A 21,349-nucleotide genomic window follows, 5' to 3' on the forward strand; every position below is an offset into this window, starting at 1 on the left:
ATAGGGTGTCCGCTAACCCCTAAGTATTCAGCATGGGTAAGATGCCTTTTTAACTTCTATCTATCTATCTATATATATATATCTATATATATATATATATCTCTATATATATATATCTATATATATATATATATATATATATATATATATATACAAAGTCCAAAGAAATATGCACTCTCCAAGTCACTTTTAAAGTTTGCTCAGAACATTTTTATACCGTACTCACAGTACCAATAAATGCAAGGCTTCACAGGGTTTGCATACAGACATTGTGCAACGTTTCGGTTAACATATAACCTTTGTCAAGCTTACCAACATTATAAGCCAACAGCGGTAGCAGCAAAGCAGAGTTAATGCAGCGGAATTAACATACCTGTTCCACAAGAGCCTCTTAAATACCCCCTGCATGTGTATGCCGCGCGGCCACGACGTCCGTTCCATTCACACAGATGAGCGCTCCACACGGCGGATTTCCACAGGAGCGCGTCACTTCCGCTACCGCTCAACAATCACTACAGACGGCTATGGAACGCATATGCGTTCCACCGCCCGTCCAAACCTTCTGGATATCAATAATGTATAAATGAGTGTGGAACTCACATGCGCTCCACACCGGGGTACATACAATACCAGTTGGTAATTTACTGTTATATATTTGGAAGGAGAGTATATTAAACAAATTTTCTTTAATACACGCAGGTGAACATTAAGAGGCTACTTGTATTATAGCAAAAAGCTATAAAAACATCATCATTGCGTAATCTAAATACAGTATACATAAGGCAGACATACATGCAAAACACATATATTAAAGTTAGAAAATATGTATATATATATATATATATATATATATATGAGAAAATTAATTAAAAACAAATGTGGTGGAGCCAATCATACTGGTTTAACCCAGGAAATTTTTCAACACTAACTGCTCATTCAGACCCCTAGGGGCAATTGTGTCCAACCTACAGATCCACTCGGCCTCTCGTTTATGCAATTCTAAGACCCGATCACCACCTCTTATTGATGGCGGTATCCAATCAATGATTCTGCACCGGAGGGTCGGTATTTGGTGCCCTAGTTCCATCCAGTGTCTTGCCACTGGTTTATCCGAGCTACCCGTCTCAATTGCCTGGCGGATCGTACTCCTGTGGTTGGCCATCGGTCTCTAAAGCACCTTTTCTTAAGGCCTACATAAGCCAACCCACAAGGGCAAGTAATCAGATAAATAACATGGTCCATCAGGCAGTGCAAGCGATGTTTTATCGGAATTTGCACACCACTATGTGGATGTGGAAAGGTTGGTCCCGAGATCATGGACCTACAGGTTGTGCAGTCCAGGCACTTAAAGCAACCTTTTTTAGTAGATTTTAACCACGTGCCACCCTTATCTTTTGTCGGGTTCATCAATGGTCTCATTAGGTGTTGCTTCAAGTTTGCTCCACGACGATACGCCTGCATCGGTTGTCGATCTGTTAATCTTTTAAGCTTGGAATCAGATGCAATAATATTCCAGTTGTGCCTAAAAGCATCTTTCACAACTTTAGCCTTATCATATCTGCTTGCATAGATCATCCGATTATTGTTCTTTTGTCCTGCTTTTACCGTGGGCTTGGCAACCTTCCGGCGTGCTTTAGCAAGACAGCCTCTCAATCGTTTTGTGTGCATAACCCTGCTCTTTTAAACGTGCCTTAACTTCAAGGATTTGTTGTTCTGCCAAACATTGGTCGGTATTTATCCTTAGGACACGTATAAACTGTAAGATCAGTAACTTCATCTTCAGACTTGGAGAGTGATGGCTAGTAGCGTACAGTAAAGAATTTCTGTCTGTATCTTTCCTAAAAGTGTTGAACCTAGGCCGTTATCACACTTATATATCGTGACATCCAAAAAAATCAAGCTTCATTTTATCACATTTTGCTGTAAATTTAACTGGTGTATCAAGTTCATTAAGTGCCACCACCATCTGCTGGAACTCAGTCTCCGTCCCCCTCCAAAGTGCAAAAACATCATCAATAAATCTATGGTAATGTGCAAGCTGGTTTCCAAATCTCGGCATAATAAATGTATTTTCAAACCAGTACATGTAGATATTTGCATAGGCAGGTGCCAGGTTCGACCTTATCGCGGTCCCTGACACCTGCCTATAAAATCTACCCGCATACAAGAAATGATTCTCCTGCAAAACCAAACTGATTAACTCAATTAGAAATTCTATCGGTTCGGTGAGGCCCATTTTGAATCTAAAGTCCATGAACCCTTACCTAAGGGTTTTCAAGTTCAAAATGGAATTTTTGAGGGCCGTGATTGCCGGCCTGGCAGAACAGGAATTCATGTGTTCCATGGTTATCAAGGACGCCTACGTTCATATTCCAATTTGGCCACCTCATCAGGGTTATCTGAGGTTTGCCCTACTGGAGGATCACTACCAGTTCCAGGCACTACCCTTCAGAGCTGTGGGCTCCAAGGGTATTCACAAAGGCAATGGCGGAGATGATATTCCAGCTCCAGGGGGGGGGGGTCAATGCTGTCCCTAACCTGCACGATCTGCTGATAAAAGCAAGATCCAGGGAGCTTTTATTGCTCCACATCGACCGCACCATCCATCTTCTGTCACAACATAGGTGGGTTCTCAATTTACAGAAGTCCCACCTGGAGCCAACTAAGCAGCTCCTGTTCCTGGGGATGTTACTGGATACTGTGGCCCAGAAGGTGTTCCTCCCGGAGGACAAAGCGAGAACACTTCAGGAGATGGTCCGCATGGTGCTCCTACCTACTCAAGTATCCATCCATCTTTGCATAAGATTGTTGGGGAAGATGGTCTCCTTATATGAGGCGATCCAATATGGGAGGTTCCATGCCAGAACATTTCAATTGGATCTCCTGAACAAGTGGTTCCGATCACATCTGCAGATGCAGCGGATCATTCGGCTGTCACCTCAGGCCAGGATTTCCCTCCTGTAATGGGTGCGGTCCTCCAATCTCCTGGAAGGCCGGAGTTCCGGGATTCAGAATTGGACACTCCTCACGACGGATGCGCGTCTGAGAGGATGGGGAGCGGTCAGCCCATGAATCCCTCCTCCCGATTAACATTCTGGAACTTCGGGCGATCTGCAGTGCTCTACTTTAGACCTCTCCTTTGCTCAGGGATCACGCGATCCAAGTACAGTCGGACAACACCACAGCAGTGGCGTACATCAATCGGCAAGGAGGTACAAAAAGCAGAGCATGCATGCGAGATGTGTCAGAGATACTCCTCTGGGCAAAAAGAAATGCAAGAGCAATGTCCACAATCTTCATTCCGGGAGTAGACAACTGGGAAGCGGACTACCTGAGTCGTCACGATTTCCACCCGGGAGAGTGGGGGCTTCACCATCAGGTGATTCAGCAGATCATCGACTGATGGGGTTGCCCACAAATAGACACTATGGCTTCTTGACTCAACAAGAAGCTTTGTTGGTATCGCTCACGAACCAGGGACCCTCAGGCGAGGGCAGTGGATGCGCTGACGCTGCTGTGACCTTACTGGCTGGTCTACCTGTTTCCTACGATTCCGTTACTCCCATGGGTGCTCAAGCGAATCAGAAATCAGGGAGTCCAGGCAGTTCTGATTGCCCTGGATTGGCCTCGGAGGGCGTGGTACGCGGATCTTCTGGACATGTCAGTAGAAGACCCTTGGCCTCTACCATTGAGAAGAGATCTTCAACAAGGACCGTCCGTCCACCCGGACTTACGGCGACTTCGTTTGACGGCATGGAGGTTGAGCGGAACATCCTAGCTCACAAGGGCCTTTCCAAAAAGGTTATTGCTACCATGGTTCAGGCCAGGAAACCTGTGACGTCAATACACTATCATATCTGGAGAAGATATGTCTCTTGGTGCGAGGAATGCACGTATTCACCTGCAGAGTTCCACTTGGGACGTTTCTTACGTTTCCTGCAGGCTGGTGTGGATAAGGGCTTACGCCTGGGTTCCATTAAGGTCCAGATTTCAGCGCTCCATTTTCTTCCAGAAGAAATTGGCACTGTTGACAAAAATTCAGACCTTCTTGCAAGGGGTACTCCACATACAACCTCCTTATGTTCTGCCTACGGCACCCTGTGATTTGAATGTGATGTTGGAATCTCTACAGTCCTCCTGGTTTGAACCTCTGATGACATTATACCCCATAATGACAACGTGAAAAAAAAAAAATTCTTTCGCTTTTTGCAAATTTATTAAAAATAAAAATCTAAATCACACGTACGTAAGTATTTACAGCCTTTGCCATGAACTCAGGTGCATCCTGTTTCCACTGATCATTGTTGAGATGTTCCTACAGCTTAATTGGAGCCCACCTGTGGTAAATTTAGTTGATTGGGAATGATTTGGAAAGGCACATGCCTGTCTGTATAAGGTCCCACACTTGACAGTGCATGTCTACGCACAAACCAAGCATGAAGTTAAAAGAATTGTCTGTAGACCTCCGAGACAGGATTGTCTCAAGGCACAAATCTGGGGAAGGGTACAGAAAAATATCTGCTGCTTTGAAGGTCCCAATGAGCACAGTGGCCTCCATCATCCGTAAATGGAAGATGTTCGGAACCACCAGGACTCTTCCTAGAGCTGGCTGGCCGTCTAAACTGAGCAATTGCGGGCGAAGGGACCTAGTCAGGGAGGTGACCAAGAACCCGATGGTCACTCTGTCAGAGCTACAGCGTTCCTCAGTGGAGAGAGGAGAACCTTCCAGAAGGACAACCATCTCTGCAACAATCCACCAATCAGGCCTGTGTTGTAGAGTGGCCAGATGGGTTGTGGTATAATAGATAGTGTCTAGTTAGACAGTCAATAGATAGACACCATATGTTAGACAGACATTAGGTAGACAGGGTCAAAAGGTCGACATGAAAAAAGTAGACCGAACAAAAGGTCAACAGGGTCAAAAGGTCGACATGAAAATGGTCGACACAAAAAAGGTAGACACCATGTTTTTTGCATTTTTGTGGTTTGTGTGGATAGTTTTATCATCTGGGACCTCCAATTGTAGAAAGGCATACCCTCGCGGGGCTCGCTTCGCTCACCACGCTTCGGGCTCGGTGACTCGCTGCGCTCGCCACAAGGTTTATAACTAACTCTATGCCGACATGGAAAGGGAGGGTATGAAATAGTCCCAAAACATGTTACATTTAAAGAAAACATTTGTCTATCTTTATGTCGACCTTTTGTGCTGTCTACCTTTTTCATGTCGACCTTTTGACCCTGTCGACCTAATGTCTGTCTAACATATGGTGTCTATCTATTGACTGTCTAACTAGACACTATCTATCAACTGGATACCGGCCAGACGGAAGCCACTCCTTAGTAAAAAGCACATGGCAGCCCGCCTGGTGTTTGCCAAAATGCTCCTGAAGGACTCCGACCATGAGAAACAAAATTCTCTTGTCTGATGAGACAAAGATTGAACTCTTTGGCATGAATGCCAGGTGTCATGTTTGGAGGAAACCAGGCACCACTCATCACCAGGCTAATACCATCCCTACAGTGAAGCATGGTGGTGGCAGCATCATGATGTGGCGATTGTTTTTCAGCGGCAGGAACTGGGAGACTAGTCAGGATAGATGGAGAGATGAATGCAGCAATGGTACAGAGGCATCCTGGATGAAAACCTGCTCTTGACCTCAGACTGGGGCAACGGTTCATCTTTCAGCAGGACAATGACCCTAAGCACACAGACAAGATATCAAAGAAGTGGCTTCAGGACAACTCCGAATGTCCTTGAGTGGCCCAGCCGGAGCCCAGCCTTGAATCCGATTGAGCATCTCTAGAGAGATCTGAAAATGGCTGTGTACTGACGCTTTCCATCCAACCTGATGGAGCTTGAGATGTGCTGCAAAGAGGAGTGGGCAAAACTGCCCAAAGATAGGCTGTAATTGCTGCCAAAGGTGCATCAACGAAGTATTGAGCAAAGGCTCTAAATACTTATGTACATGTGATGTCTTAGTTTATTTTTAATAAATTTGCAAAAATCTCAACAACAAAAAAACTTTTTTCACGTCATTATGGGGTATTGTGTGTAGAATTTTGAGGGGAAAAATGAATTTATTCTATTTTGGAATAAGGCTGCAACATAACCAAATGTGGAAAAAGTGAAGCGCTGTGAATACTTTCCGGATGCACTGTACAACAATCAAGATACTAAAGACTTATGTTTCTGCCTGTTGATTAAGACTTAAAGGTGGAAGAAACACTCTGTCTCTGCTATAACTCTGTTTTGGCCAAATACTGTACATGTCCTGAGTTTATACAAGATACATGGATGTATCTGCTCTGTTGTAACAGTCACCGTTCATTCATGCATTGCATTCAGCACCACAAAGTGAGTTGCATCTGGTCATTAGTTTTTTTTTCAATATTTATCTTTACACTTTCTGTACTCATTTACATTTTTATCTTGCTAATGTAATATGGTAGAACCGTTTGTTTTCTTCCTTTTCATACAGTATATTTAAAGCTGCATATTTGATAATCACACTGAAGTCTGCGTTTAGAGTTTGATATGCTTTTTAAGTTAATCTCTGCTTATTTTTAGGGTGTCAGTGCTGTAAGGTTATTCCCCCTCTCTGGCCATTTACTACTGTCTTGTTCCATGGATTGCAAGATTAAGGTTAGTAATTGTGAAACATTTCTAAGTATACCTCTCTAGCTTTAAATCGTACTCGTGTACAGGTTCAGGTGGTCCTGCAAGCTCAATTACTTCGAGACATTTATGGAAACTTTATAGGACTTGACATAGCTTTATAGTAACCATGTCATGTGGAGTAGCACCAGATTCAGAACATCTGGACCTGGCATAAATGCAGTTGCGTGTTTTAAAAGGACCTTTGAAGTATTTAGTCAAACATTGTAATAGTTGGTTTGAAACATTGGGGCAGATGTATTAACCTGGAGAAGGCATAAGGAAGTGATAAACCAGTGATATGTGCAAGGTGATAAAGGCACCAGCCAATCAGCTCCAATATGTAAATTAACAGTTAGGAGCTGATTGGCTGGTACCTTTATCACCTTGCACATATCACTGGTTTATCACTTCCTTGTGCCTTCTCCAGGTTAATACATCTGCCCCATTACTTTTTATTACACATGGATACCAGTCTGGGAAGCAGCTCTTGTAGCTTTAACACAGGATATTTTGGCAATAGCTCCCATTTGGTTGCAGTATTTTCAAAAGCTCAAGCTTTTGTGAAAATTCTGTGAAAGCTGCAGAAATGAAAGCCGCATTATATATCTATTTTTTTATTCATCTCCTCACAGGTCTGGGAAGTGTACAACGAAAGAAGATGTTTGCGGTCGTTTGTAGGTAAAGTAAGCCTCTTCATAATAATAACAGAAAACTAAATATTTCTATTGGGTTTACTATTGCAAGGTGCTTATCTCAAGCAAAGAAGTTTCTGCTCACTTTACTATAGGTAACATGGTACTGAGGCACACTATAGGCTGTTCAATGCATGCTTGTTCCTTGCTTATCTAACCTATGAGTCCCTCTTCTGTAAATGTACATCTATATTCTGTCCAGCCACTATCACTATGAATGTGTCCTACATGGATTTCAATTACATCTTTGTTCAGCTTTTTTGGTTCTTCTTTTTGGTAACTGTTAGGCAGTTGTAGTCCCAGTAGTGAACAGTATACTGGGTAACTTATTTCTCTTTCATCCACTAGGGGACACTGGAGTTCCTTATACAGTAGGGGTGTGAAGCTTGCAACCGGAGGTGTGGCACAATCTAAAATTAGCATTGTCTGCACAGCCGGTTCCTCCCCCTTCACAGCCCTCCTCCCTCAGTTTGGAAAATTGTGCCAAGAAGGTACAAGGCACAGAGGGTTTTTTATTTTATTTTTTATTTATTTATTTTCATTTATACTTGCCCAATCCCTCCTCACTAAAGGGAGGGTGCAGGTTTTAAAAGACAAAACGGTAAATGCCCGATCCCACCTAAATGAAAGGGGGTGCAGGCTTTACCAGAGAAAAAGGCTGCGGCCCCCTAATATAAGGGGGACAAAGTTTAGCATGGAGAGACAAAGATTCCAGCTAAAGGGGTCTGCATCTCTCTGAAGGCGCCAACCGTGAGTACTGGTTGTATTTAAAATCACAAGGGAGCTAGTTAGGTTTGTTTTATTATTTTTCCTAAGGGGCTTTGTTAGGCTTTCCCAGCAAAGATGAGACCACTATATTTGATCTCGGCTCCCCACAGCGTCTCGCCGGCCAGCGGGCACACAGTGTGGAGGCGGGCTGATGTCCCCTGTTAGCAGGCACCGCTCCGGGACCTGGAAGCAGCACCGGAGCGCGCTGAACTGAGATCGCGCAGTGCGGGGCGGGCCGGTGTCCCTTGTCAGCAGGCGCCGCTACGGGACTGGAGGAGAGCAGTCCCAGCGCGCACTGAGCAGCAGTCACAGGCCTATATCCCCTGTCAGCTGGCGCCGCTACGGGACCTGGAGAAGAGCGGTCCCAGAGCGCGCCAAACGGCGGACAACAGTGTAGTGCCGCGCGGCTGGGGGGATTCCTTCGGCCGCGTGTGGGGGCAACCAGCGGGATCGAGAGCGCACAGTGAACGGTGCGCTCTGTCACATGGGAGAGGGAGCTCAGACTATTCCAGGACTCCCTTTTTTTTGAGCAGCACAGTTGATGGTTGGAGGACATGCTCAGAGACTGAGGTGTCTGGAACCCACGCGCCCCCCCCCCCCCCCCCCCTCCCCATATGCATGCGATCAGTGCAAGTTAGGCGGGGTGGGCAGGAGAGTGGGAGACGCGTCAGGAACGTAGCTGATGTGGAGCAGGGCACTAAAAAAGCCAGTACATAGTTCGAGGTGTACATAACTTTTCAGGCGGCCATATTTTAATATCTTAAGGGCGCCAAGATGCTGAAAGGAAAGGTATACGCCCCCATCAGTGTAGTCAGGTTTCCTGGCCAGTCAGATCAGGGGGAAAGGTTTTTTAGATAGAGTAATTGCTCCCTCTGCTGGTGGTTTGTAGGTTAGGACTCTGATGCAGAGGATTTTCCATGTGATTTTAAAACAGACTATATTATACTAAATAATTTTCAATGGATGTCTAAGGCAAAGATCCTGTGAAGATGAAGGGAACAACTGGATATCAAACCCAACCTCAGAACTGAACCACAGTTGAGTGTACGGGGGATGCAACAGGGCTGTTTGAAAAAAAACAAACAACAAAAAACAAAAGCAATATATATAATTTATTTATTTTTCTTTCCTTTCTCTCTCAATGAATCCAGCCAAGTCAATCCAGTGTAAATTTGTTCCCATCCTCCGCTACGGTATTCCGTTGCCTATGATAAAAAGGCACTGCAATGTATTATGTGTGGGTGCGTATTCAACGTCAATTGCACTGAACAAAGTTGCTAAGACCTATTTCCAACACGGTAACTCCAGTTACCTTTTTTGACATACGTAATGCCTCCAACGGATGCTGCTGACAGGTCCGACGGAGAAGGGAGCATCAGATATTATCACCCTATTCAACTCTACCTGCATCAACAGTGGGGGGTTTGGGGGTGATGGTTGAATGAGTATTTATATTCATTATTAATTATTTTTTTTTAATAGAAGAATTGAAAATACTCTTCAGAGCTCCCAATATTTCTACGGCTTTTCTCCTATTCTCATAGGTGAAGGTCCAGCGGAGTGGTATGTATATGGTTTATCTAAGACACATGGGACCGCAAGGCTCAGTTTGGTTGCTCAAAGCGATGAGCACTAAGTTACTAGCCCTGGGGTGCGCAACAGTTTAGAATGTGCACACAACCCTGGAGCCATGGTCTGTTAAAGTTAAGAAACATAACCGTGCATATATGTCAACAATGAGTATGGGCTGCGAGCCTATCCGAAACCAGGGAGGACTGCATAGTTGGGATTACTCCATCCGTAAGGGTATAACGAGATGGCCGAAAACGGAAATGGGGCCCCCTTCCTACCCTAGAGTAACAGTGAGAAGAGGTTGTGGCTCTCGTAACGGAAGACGAACCGTTACAGGCGTAAAGATTGAGGTACCAATAGGCGGCCAGTAAAGGCTTCCAAAATTTCCAAATATAAGGTTAACTGAAGGAGCATATCCGAGAGTTAGCCACATATACTTATCAGGCTACTAAAGAGATTGGCATCCTGATCAGCTCGCTCAAGGGTTTCTGTGACTAACAGAATTTTGAATTCAACAAACGGATCCCATAACGAGGGTAGGCTCACCTCTGCCTAGTTTATCGACGGGACATTCTTATTTATCATTGTCCCACTGAAAAACAAGGGTCTTAGGTTGGTTGGATTTGCAATGGGAATCCAACATCTAAGTGCAAGACCATCTCAAACGGACCTAGGGGGTTCGTGTTTCGAATAGGAGGTTTATAGTTACCAGTTTGAAAGACGTTTCCCTGGGAGGGGAACGTTTTTTCCTTGGTCCAAAGAACTTCAGACACTTGGATGAGAGTCGGATCTCCTCCCTACAGGGTATCATAATTATACCAATGGGCGTTAGAGGCGACTGGTTCATTTTTCGGATAATTTTATTTCTCGCTCTCGGGCTGGAAGAGTCTCGGACAACAGAGAAATTTCCAAGTAGCTAGTATTCAGGTCTCGTCACAACTCACCGTGGACCCCCTGTGGGGGGTAGGGGTTGGAAAGGTTTCCGGAGACCGGGTCCGAGACTTGAAAAGAGAAATTTGGATCCATGGGAGTTTTTCTCCCTAGATTAAAGATAGATCTCTACAACGCCCATGTTGTCATTCCGCTCAAGAGCGAGGGCATCACTGTCGGCAATTCAGAACTTGCTACACAATACCAGATGGTCAAACTTTTACTCAGTTTGAAGGTTTTTAACCAGTTCTAACGACCTACAGTCTCAGGATGGAATCAACCCAATCGGTCATTGCAGGTCTAGAACAGGGGAAGTTCATGGTATCTGTGGACATAAAGGATACATACCTTTGTATCCTGATTTGGACTCCTCACCAAGAATACTTTCGTTTCGTATGGGTACAGCTGATCAAAGATATTCAGACGATTCATCCATTTCTCACTCGTCATGGGTGGAGTGTGGATTTCCTGAAATCCATCCTAATGCCAGCTCATAGTATTCAATTTCTAGCTCTCACAGAGAGCAAGATCCAGAACATTCAGAGACTGGTGGCTTAGGTACTACAATCACAGACGGTTTCCATACACCTCTGTGTACAATTTCTCATGAAACGGGTGGCTTCGTGGGAGGCTCTACTATACGACAGACTCCCAACTATTGTAGATGGACCCCATTGCTCAGAGAGCAAGTTTGCACTGGTTTCTGTATCGCGGAATGTGGCTTTCGCACAGGTCCAGACTTCCCTAATTTGGGGGTAGTTACATAGGAATCTCGCAGTAGGCAAGAGCTTCAGCATTTGGGATTAGAGGTCCTCACAACGGAAGTTAGTCTCAGAAGTTGGGGTGCCGTCCTAGAGGACCATCAGTTTCAGAACTGGAGGACGTCACGAGACGGCAGTCTACCCATAAACAGTTTCGAGCTGAGTGCAGTTACAAGTACTTTCTCTTAGCCGAAGACCTAGTCATGGGTCACCACGTGAACATACGGTCGGACAATGTCAGGACGACGGCTTACATAGACCGTCAAGGAGGAACGAAGAACAGGATGGCGTTAAAGGTAGCCACAATGATCTTGTTGTGGGCAGAAAGGCGAACCATCATCCTCTCGGCAGTGTTCATTCCAGGTGTGGATAACTGGGAAGCAGATTATATCAGTCGCCAGGACATGCATCCGGGAGAGTGGTGCCTAAGTCCACGGATTTTCGACATGGTAGTGAGGAGACGGTCTACCTCAAGGGGGCCTAATGGCGTCTCGGCAAGACCATCAGCTGCCCAGATATGGGTCAAGGACAAGAGATCCAACAGCAGGAGTAGACGCATTAACACTTCCTTGGTGTGGCAGGAAGGTTTACATTTTGCCGGCTTTCCCACTCATACCCAGGTTTCTGAAAAGGGTGAAACGAGAACAAGTGTGAGCGATTCTGATCGCACCAGTGTGGCACCGCAGGAGTTGGTACTCAGACCTGCGGGGGTTCTAGTAGAAGATCCTTAGCAGTTACCTCAGAAAGAGGACCGGCTGTCTCAGGGTCAGTTCCTACACCCAGCCTTGAACAGGTTGCATTAAACGACATGGATATTGAAACCCGGATCTTAAGTAACAGAGGGATACCAAGAACGGCCATTACTACGAGGATTGCCGCTAGAAAACCGGTCACAGTCATGCCCTACTACAGGAGTTGGAAGACGTACATGGCCTGGTGTCGGGAATTTCCTTCAGGCCGGTCTGGCTGTAAGGCTCCGGCTCGGCTCTCTGAAGGTTCAAATTTCGTCTCTCTCTCCATCCTATTTCATCAGCAAGATGTTAAAACCTTTTTTTTTACAGGGGGTTTTGAGGATACAAACCCCTTTTTCTTCCTCCCACTGCGCAGTGGGGCTTAAATTTGGTGTTAGACTTTTTGATATCACCAACTTTTGAGCCGTTGACAAGAACATACCTGAACTATCTCTCTTGGAAGGTCTCGTTTATTGCTTGCTTTGGCTTCGGCCAGAAGGTTTTTCTGAGTTGGGAGCCTTATCATGTAAGAGTCCCTTTTTAATTTTTCATGAGGATGGGGCAGAACTCCGTACAAGCGCAGATTTCTTTCCTAAGGTTGTTTCGGGGTTTCACGTAAACCAGCCGCTTGTGGTCCCTTCTTTCCGGGGTCTTGCAGATGGGGACGTGTCTTTGGCTGTGGTCCGAGCTTTACGGGTATACGTACAGGTTATGTTGTCCTTCAAAAAGTCGGACCTTTTGTTTGTTCTTTATGATGGGCCAAATAAGGGTTGGCCAGCATCTAAGCTGTCTTTGTCTAGATGGATTAGACTTGCCATTCGGCAAGCTTATATTTCCTGTAGAAAACAGGTTCCGGTTCGGACGGGTGCTCATACCACCCGATCAGTGGGTGCCTCATGGGCGGCTGCCAGAGGTGTTTCCAATACTCACCTTTGCGGAGTGGCGACGTGGTCTTCAGCCCACACGTTCGCGACATTTTATAAGTTTGACAACTTCGCGTCCGAGGACTTTAAGTTCGGACGTTTAGTTTTGCAGGTCACCGACAGCACTCCCTCCCCGGGGGATAACTTTGGGACGTCCCCTACTGTATAATGAACTCCAGTGTCCCCTAGTGGATGAAAGAGAAAAGAGGATTTTGGTACTTACCGATAAATCCATTTCTCTGAATCCTCTAGGGGACACTGGACACCCGCCTCGGTGCTGTCCGTCTGCTGGGTTCACATTTCCTGTTCAAAGGACTCTTGTGACTCACGTAGTTAGTCCCTGGACTTTGACAAACAAGGTCATAGGATCAACTCACATTGCGGCTCTGTGCCTAATGTGGATTTTACAAAGTTTGTCCAAACAGCGTTGATTTTCAAGTTAGAAGTTATTAGGTGCTGTTTGATAGGTTGTACGGTTACGTTCCTCGCCATGTGCTCAAGTGTCCTGTCCTATTCTCTCAGTCAAATTTTCCAAACTGAGGGAGGAGGGCTGTGAAGGGGGAGGAACCGGCTGTGCAGACAATGCTAATTTTAGATTGTGCCACACCTCCGGTTGCAAGCTTCACACCCCTACTGTATAAGGAACTCCAGTGTCCCCTAGAGGATTCAGAGAAATGGATTTATCGGTAAGTACCAAAATCCTCTTTTGTTATTTATAGAAAGACTCCACAAAGATTTATTTCTTGCTTTTCCTAACTAATAGATGCTCATGGTCCATTGTTGGTCTAATAGTTACTCTCTGGCACGATGCTGTCAATTTCCAGCTGCTTATAATAATTGCATTGTATGGATCAGTGACTGACCACAAATGATCCATTTGTTGGTCCTGCCGAATCGTCTGCTATGTCTGATCCAATAATTTCTGCGCTGCAAGTCGTCTGCATTGGGCAATGTAAGCTAACCCCTGTCCTAGCAACCTACATTTCCTTGTTCCTTCACAGGGGTGGAACTGGAAACTGTGTCCTCCTCAGGAGAGGAAAGCAGATATCGTGTGACCGTACACTGTGTGAGTTCTTGCCGTGTATGCCCATGATAATCTGCTGGGTTTCACACATAAAATGACTGTCAGCCTGACATTTTATTTGACTGTGTTTGACAAGAATTGCAGATCTCCTCCTTGTTCAGAGTTTCCCAAAGTCTGCCATTGTACTCCAGGTTTTAGGATATCCCTGCTTGAGAATTGGTGACTTAATTAGTACATCAGTCAATTTGATTTGACAATCTGGATTCAAGCATGGATATTCTTTAAAACCAGGTAAAACAAGTAAGTGAGATTGGCACACTGACGAAGTAAATTTACAGCTTTATGATAAGCACACCCCTGGAGAAGTCCTTGTTGATGAAACGCGTTTGGTGACACATTAGATCACATAAAGTGTAACACACTGATTGATGACAAACTTGCCCTACTAAGGGTGTCCAGTCTGTTTCTTGTGATGGAGATGTTGACTTGTATCATTTAACAATTGTTTTATATGAAATTAAATTATTATGAAACTATATTATTGTATTTGAAAAATTTCTTTAGTGGGAGTATTTAAGTGTATATGTTATGAAGAGATAAAAATCACAACAGTCTAATAGCTAAATTTTAAATTTTCAAAAACAAAATTTTGATTTTCTCACAAAGCCAATATTTAAAATTTTGTGAATAAAATCTCAAACATTGCTCATACTGTTAATAAATCCCCGACGTTTTATATTAGAATCATGATAGGATCACACGCTATAAGAGCTTTCATTTTTGAGTGATTCATGAAAATTGTATTTTAAAAATCAACAAACAATAATTTTTCCAGTTCACTACATCCCTCCTGAAGTGTGTTTTGGGGACGAGGCTCTACAGACAGCGCCTGCTCCATGTAGAAAGACACTTCAATTGTGTTGAATGGGCCTGCCTTTGACAGGGACAGAATGGGTTTGGGTGGGCTTTAAATAGTGAAGAAAGACCATTGGTCACTCAGTTAAGCCCTCTCAAACCTAACCTGTTACTGGACCATTTGTGTCACATTTGTGGTGTATTACAATGGAAAAACAAAAACTTATCATCTTAGCTATGCTGTTATTGCAGACTGTCTAGAACACATTACAGTGGCAGCCTACTCTTTCCAGAGGTAACTCAAACTTATTGTAGAATAAATGGGAAAGATCACCAAAACAGATTTTTCGACTTCTTCGATGGGTCAGCCGCACAAGTTAAAAACAAGAAAAACTTTTAACGTAAAGTAAAAAAAAAGTAACATGCATTCCTGTTATGTTTTCCTCTGCCCAGTCAAAACGTTGTTGTGGTGTAAGAATCTGATCATCATATGTATGTTGCAAGCTAACTCGGGATGCCAACCTCTTCACTGTGCCACCTACACTATTACAAGGCCCTTTTCCATGAGCAATCGTGGAAAAATGCTCCTCTGCTCCTATACCAAAGTCCTCTTTATAAGAGCATACGTTGGCAAAGTTTTTCTTGTTCTTACATTTTGTGGCACACCCATCGGAGATGTAGAAAATCTTTTTCGGTGATATTTTTGGTGAATTTTATTCTACAAGAAGTTTGAGTTTCCTGTGGAAGCAGTAGACTGTCTCTTTGTTGTGTTCCAGACAGCCTGAAATAACAACATAGCTAAGATGCTCCGTTTTTGTTTTTCCCTTGTAATACACCACAAAAGGGAGAATTGTACAGTAGCTTGAGCACTGGCCCAATGATTGCTGGGTGACTGAGGCTTCCTCTTGTTAGTATAGTGTTGCTCCCAGTCTGCTGCGTGTCTCCCTCCCAACACTCATTCCTCCCTGCTCCCAGCACACATTCTCCCAGTCTGATACCCCTCTGTAATTAAACACTTTGCTTTTTCAAATGTGACACAAATGGCCCAGGTACAGGTTAGTTTTGGGTGGGCTTCACTTAGTGACCAATGAGCTTTTCTTTACTATTTAAAGCCCACCCAAGCTTATCCTGTCCCTGGACCACCAGAAAAATGTAAAAGGCGGGCCTATTTAACACAATTGAAGTGTCTTTCCACATGAATTGGTAGCAGGCGCTGTCTGCAGAATCTCGTCCCCAAACACACCTGCATTCCTCTAATGTAGTTAACTGGAAAAATATTATTTGTTGATTTTTTTATTTTATTTTTTAATACAATTTTCATGAATCACTCAAAAATAAAAGCTCTTGTAGCATGTGATCCCATTATGATCCCAAATTTATAAACAGTATGGACCGTTTTTGAGTTTTTAAAAATATTTTTTTTTAATATTGGCTTTTTGAGAAAATCAAAATGTTTTTGAAAAATTTTACATTTGTAATTATTATGGAAACATACTGCTGTGTTATATATCATATGAAAGCCCATAAAAAGAGGTTTAAAATTAGACCTTGCCCAACTCTCTAGCTCAATGTGGTGAGCTGCAAGTGCAATAAAAAACAAAACCTTAATACCACATATTTTGTGAAAAAATTGCAGCTTTAAAGGCATATAACTTCAAAACCGTTGAACATATCAGCCTAAGATTTTGGGGTTTTCTTTACACCCATGGCAGCATTTATTATACCAAATTTCATCACAATCTGAAATGGTCAATCTGAAAACTGTGTTGAGTTGATGTGGAATAACCCTGCTTTGGAACACCATTTGAGAGACTGTTTTCTCCTTCTTTCCTGTAATTCAGGGCACAGTAAAGCTGTTCGTGACATCTGCTTCAATAATGCTGGAACTCAGTTCCTAAGTGCCGCCTATGATCGTTATCTGAAGTTATGGGACTCAGAAACAGGTACTGTTGATATTTTGTAGACCGCATGTTATCAGAGCTGTTGATTATAAATGCACAGAGACACTAAACAGTGTTAATATGTGTTATTGCTGTCTGTCTGTTGGACGTGCCATTCTCATTAGATGAGGAACATCTGTTTTGCTTTCACTAATTTACCCCTATCTCCTCTAGGAAAACTTGTTATTTCGTAATGTAGTTAGTGCTATGGTCCTTTTCACAAGCAGTCCTGTAAGAAATGTAGCAATTGTAAATATGGAAACATTTTAGTGTTCACATTCATAAATCCAGCTTTGATGTGGTTACAGCAGCTGGTGATCTAGAACTATATGTGCTCATCAGTAAACGGAAGACACTCCTACAGCGGCTAGACAAGTCAGCATGGGCCTCCATTCATTGTATAATCTGCTATTTTCTCTATCGTCCTAGTGGATGCTGGGGTTCCTGAAAGGACCATGGGGGATAGCGGCTCCGCAGGAGACAGGGCACAAAAAGTAAAGCTTTAGGATCAGGTGGTGTGCACTGGCTCCTCCCCCTATGACCCTCCTCCAAGCCTCAGTTAGATTTTTGTGCCCGGCCAAGAAGGGTGCAATCTAGGTGGCTCTCCTAAAGAGCTGCTTAGAAAAGTTTAGCTTAGGTTTTTTATTTTACAGTGAGTCCTGCTGGCAACAGGATCACTGCAACGAGGGACTTAGGGGAGAAGAAGTGAACTCACCTGCGTGCAGGATGGATTGGCTTCTTTGGCTACTGGACATTAGCTCCAGAGGGACGATCACAGGTACAGCCTGGATGGTCACCGGAGCCTCGCCGCCGGCCCCCTTGCAGATGCTGAAACAAGAAGAAGGTCCAGAATCGGCGGCATGAAGACTCCTCAGTCTTCTTAAGGTAGCGCACAGCACTGCAGCTGTGCGCCATTTCCTCTCAGCACACTTCACACGGCAGTCACTGAGGGTGCAGGGCGCTGGGAGGGGGGCGCCCTGGGAGGCAATGAAAACCTATTTTTGGCTAAAAATACCTCACATATAGCCTCCGGGGGCTATATGGAGATATTTAACCCCTGCCAGAATCCGTTAAGAGCGGGAGACGAGGCCGCCGAAAAAGGGGCGGGGCCTATCTCCTCAGCACACAGCGCCATTTTCCCTCACAGAAAGGCTGGAGGGAAGGCTCCCAGGCTCTCCCCTGCACTGCACTACAGAAACAGGGTTAAAACAGAGAGGGGGGGCACTAATTTGGCGTTAGAAATATATAAAAAAGATGCTATAAGGGAAAACACTTATATAAGGTTGTCCCTATATAATTATAGCGTTTTTAGTGTGTGCTGGCAAACTCTCCCTCTGTCTCTCCAAAGGGCTAGTAGGTCCTGTCCTCTATCAGAGCATTCCCTGTGTGTGTGCTGTGTGTCGGTACGTGTGTGTCGACATGTATGAGGACGATGTTGGTGAGGAGGCGGAGCAATTGCCTGTAATGGTGATGTCACTCTCTAGGGAGTCGACACCGGAATGGATGGCTTATTTAGGGAATTACGTGATAATGTCAACACGCGCCAAGGTCGGTTGACGACATGAGACGGCCGACAAACAATTAGTACCGGTCCAGACGTCTCAAAAACACCGTCAGGGGTTTTAAAACGCCCGTTTACTTTAGTCGGTCGACACAGACACAGACAGGGACACTGAATCCAGTGTCGACGGTGAATAAACAAACGTATTCCTTATTAGGGCCACACGTTAAGGGCAATGAAGGAGGTGTTACATATTTCTGATACTACAAGTACCACAAAAGAGGGTATTATGTGGGATGTGAAAAAACTACCGTAGTTTTTCCTGAATCAGATAAATTAAATGAAGTGTGTGATGATGCGTGGGTTCCCCCCGATAGAAAATATGGGCGGTATACCCTTTCCCGCCAGAAGTTAGGGCGCGTTGGGAAACACCCCTTAGGGTGGATAAGGCGCTCACACGCTTATCAGAACAAGTGGCGGTACCGTCTATAGATAGGGCCGTCCTCAAGGAGCCAGCTGACAGGAGGCTGGAAAATATCATAAAAAGTATATACACACATACTGGTGTTATACTGCGACCAGCGATCGCCTCAGCCTGGATGTGCAGAGCTGGGGTGGCTTGGTCGGATTCCCTGACTAAAAATATTGATACCCTTGACAGGGACAGTATTTTATTGACTATAGAGCATTTAAAGGATGCATTTCTATATATGCGAGATGCACAGAGGGATATTTGCACTCTGGCATCAAGAGTAAGTGCGATGTCCATATCTGCCAGAAGATGTTTATGGACACGACAGTGGTCAGGTGATGCAGATTCCAAACGGCACAAAGGTGTATTGCCGTATAAAGGAAGAGGAGTTATTTGGGGTCGGTCCATCGGACCTGGTGGCCACGGCAACTGCTGGAAAATCCACCGTTTTTACCCTAAGTCACATCTCTGCAGAAAAAGACACCGTCTTTTCAGCTTCAGTCCTTTCGTCCCTATAAGAGTCATATCTGCCCAGGGATAGAGGAAAGGGAAGAAGACTGCAGCAGGCAGCCCATTCCCAGGAACAGAAGCGTTCCACCGCTTCTGACAAGCTCTCAGCATGACGCTGAGACCGTACAGGACCCCTGGATCCTACAAGTAGTATCCCAGGGGTACAGATTGGAATGTCGAGACGTTTCCCCTGCGCAGGCTCCTGAAGTCTGCTTTACCAAGGTCTCCCTCCGACAAGGAGGCAGTATGGGAAACAATTCACGAGCTGTATTCCCAGCAGGTGATAATTAAATTACCCCTCCTACAACAAGAAAAGGGGTATTATTCCACACTATATTGTGGTACTGAAGCCAGAAGGCTAGGTGAGACCTATTCTAAATCTAAAAAAATTTGAACACTTACAAAGGTTCAAATCAAGATGGAGTCACTCAGAGCAGTGATAACGAACCGGGAAGAAGGGGACTATATGGTGTCCCGAGACATCAGGGATGCTTACCTCCATGTCCCAAATTTGCCCTTATCACTAAGGGTACCTCAGGTTCGTGGTACAGAACTGTCACTATCAGTTTCAGACGCTGCCGTTTGGATTGTCCACGGCACCCCGGGTCTTTACCAAGGTAATGGCCGAAATGATGGTTCTTCTTCGAAGAAAAGGCGTCTTAATTATCCCTTACTTGGACGATCTCCTGATAAGGGCAAAGTCCAGGGAACAGTTGGAGGTCGGAGTAGCACTATCTCGGATACTGTTACAACAGCAGGGGTGGATTCTAAATATTCCAAAATCGCAGCTGATCCCGACAACAAGTCTCCTGTGCTTAGGGATGATTCTGGACACAGTCCAGAAAAAGGTGTTTCTCCCGGAAGAGAAAGCCAGGGAGTTATCCGAGCTAGTCAGGAACCTCCTAAAATCAGTGCATCATTGCACAAGGGCCATGGTAAAAAAATGGTGACTTCCTTCGAAGCAATTCCAGTCGGCAGATTTCATGCAAGAACTTTTCAGTGGGATCTGCTGGACAAATGGTCCGGATCGCATCTTCAGATGCATCAGCGGATAACCCTATATCCAAGGACAAGGGTGTCTCTCCTGTGGTGGTTACAGAGTGCTCATCTTCTAGAGGGCCGCAGATTCGGCATTCAGTTTTGGATGTTGGTGACCACGGAGGCCAGCCCGAGAGGCTGGGGAGCAGTCACACAAGGAAAAAATTTCCAGGGAGTGTGATCAAGTCTGGAGACTTTTCTCCACATAAATATAGCTAAGGGTAAATTTATAATGCTCTAAGCTTAGCAAGACCTCTGCTTCAAGGTCAGCCGGTATTGATCCAGTGGGATAAAACATCACGGCAGTCGCCCACGTAAATAGACAGGGCGGCACAAGAAGCAGGAGGGCAGTGGCAAAAACTGCAAGGACTTTTCGCTGGGCGGAAAATCATGTGATAGCACTGTCAGCAGTGTTTCATTCCGGGAATGGAAACTGGGAAGCAGACTTCCTCAGTAGGCACGACCTCCGCCCGGCAGAGTGGGAACTTCATGGGGAAGTTTTCCACATGATTGTAAACCGTTGGGAATTACCAAAGGTGGACATGATGGCGTCCCGTCTGAACAAAAAAACGGGACAGGTATTGCGCCAGGTTAAGAGACCCTCAGGCAATAGCTGTGGACGTTCTGGTAACACCGTGGGTGTACCAGTCGGTGTATGTGTTCCATCCTCTGCTTTTCATACCTAAGGTACTGAGAATTATAAGACGTAGAGGAGTAAGAACTATACTCATGGCTCCGGATTGGCCAAGAAGGACTTGGTACCCGGAACTTCAAGAGATGCTCACAGAGGACTTATGGCCTCTGCCGCTAAGAAGGGACTTGTTTCAGCAAGTACCATGTCTGTTCCAAGACTTACCGCAGCTGCGTTTGACGGCATGGCGGTGGAACGCCGGATCCTAAGGGAAAAGGCATTCAGGAAGAGGTCATTCCTACCCTGGTCAAAGCCAGAAAGGAGGTGACCGCACAACATTATC

General features: G+C 44.9%; 1 protein-coding gene across 1 annotated transcript in view; it reads left to right on the forward strand.

Moving 5' to 3' along the window:
- Positions 1–21,349, forward strand: part of CDC40 (cell division cycle 40) — a 222,364-nt gene that overhangs the window by 137,142 nt on the left and 63,873 nt on the right. The window contains exons 8-10 of the mRNA XM_063917128.1: positions 6,569–6,643; positions 7,291–7,336; positions 16,756–16,857. Of these exons, the coding sequence (XP_063773198.1) occupies positions 6,569–6,643; positions 7,291–7,336; positions 16,756–16,857 (223 nt within the window). The remainder of the gene's footprint in view (positions 1–6,568; positions 6,644–7,290; positions 7,337–16,755; positions 16,858–21,349) is intronic.

The sequence above is a fragment of the Pseudophryne corroboree genome, chromosome 4 (genome assembly GCF_028390025.1).
Source record: "Pseudophryne corroboree isolate aPseCor3 chromosome 4, aPseCor3.hap2, whole genome shotgun sequence".
In the NCBI taxonomy this organism is placed as follows: domain Eukaryota; kingdom Metazoa; phylum Chordata; class Amphibia; order Anura; family Myobatrachidae; genus Pseudophryne; species Pseudophryne corroboree.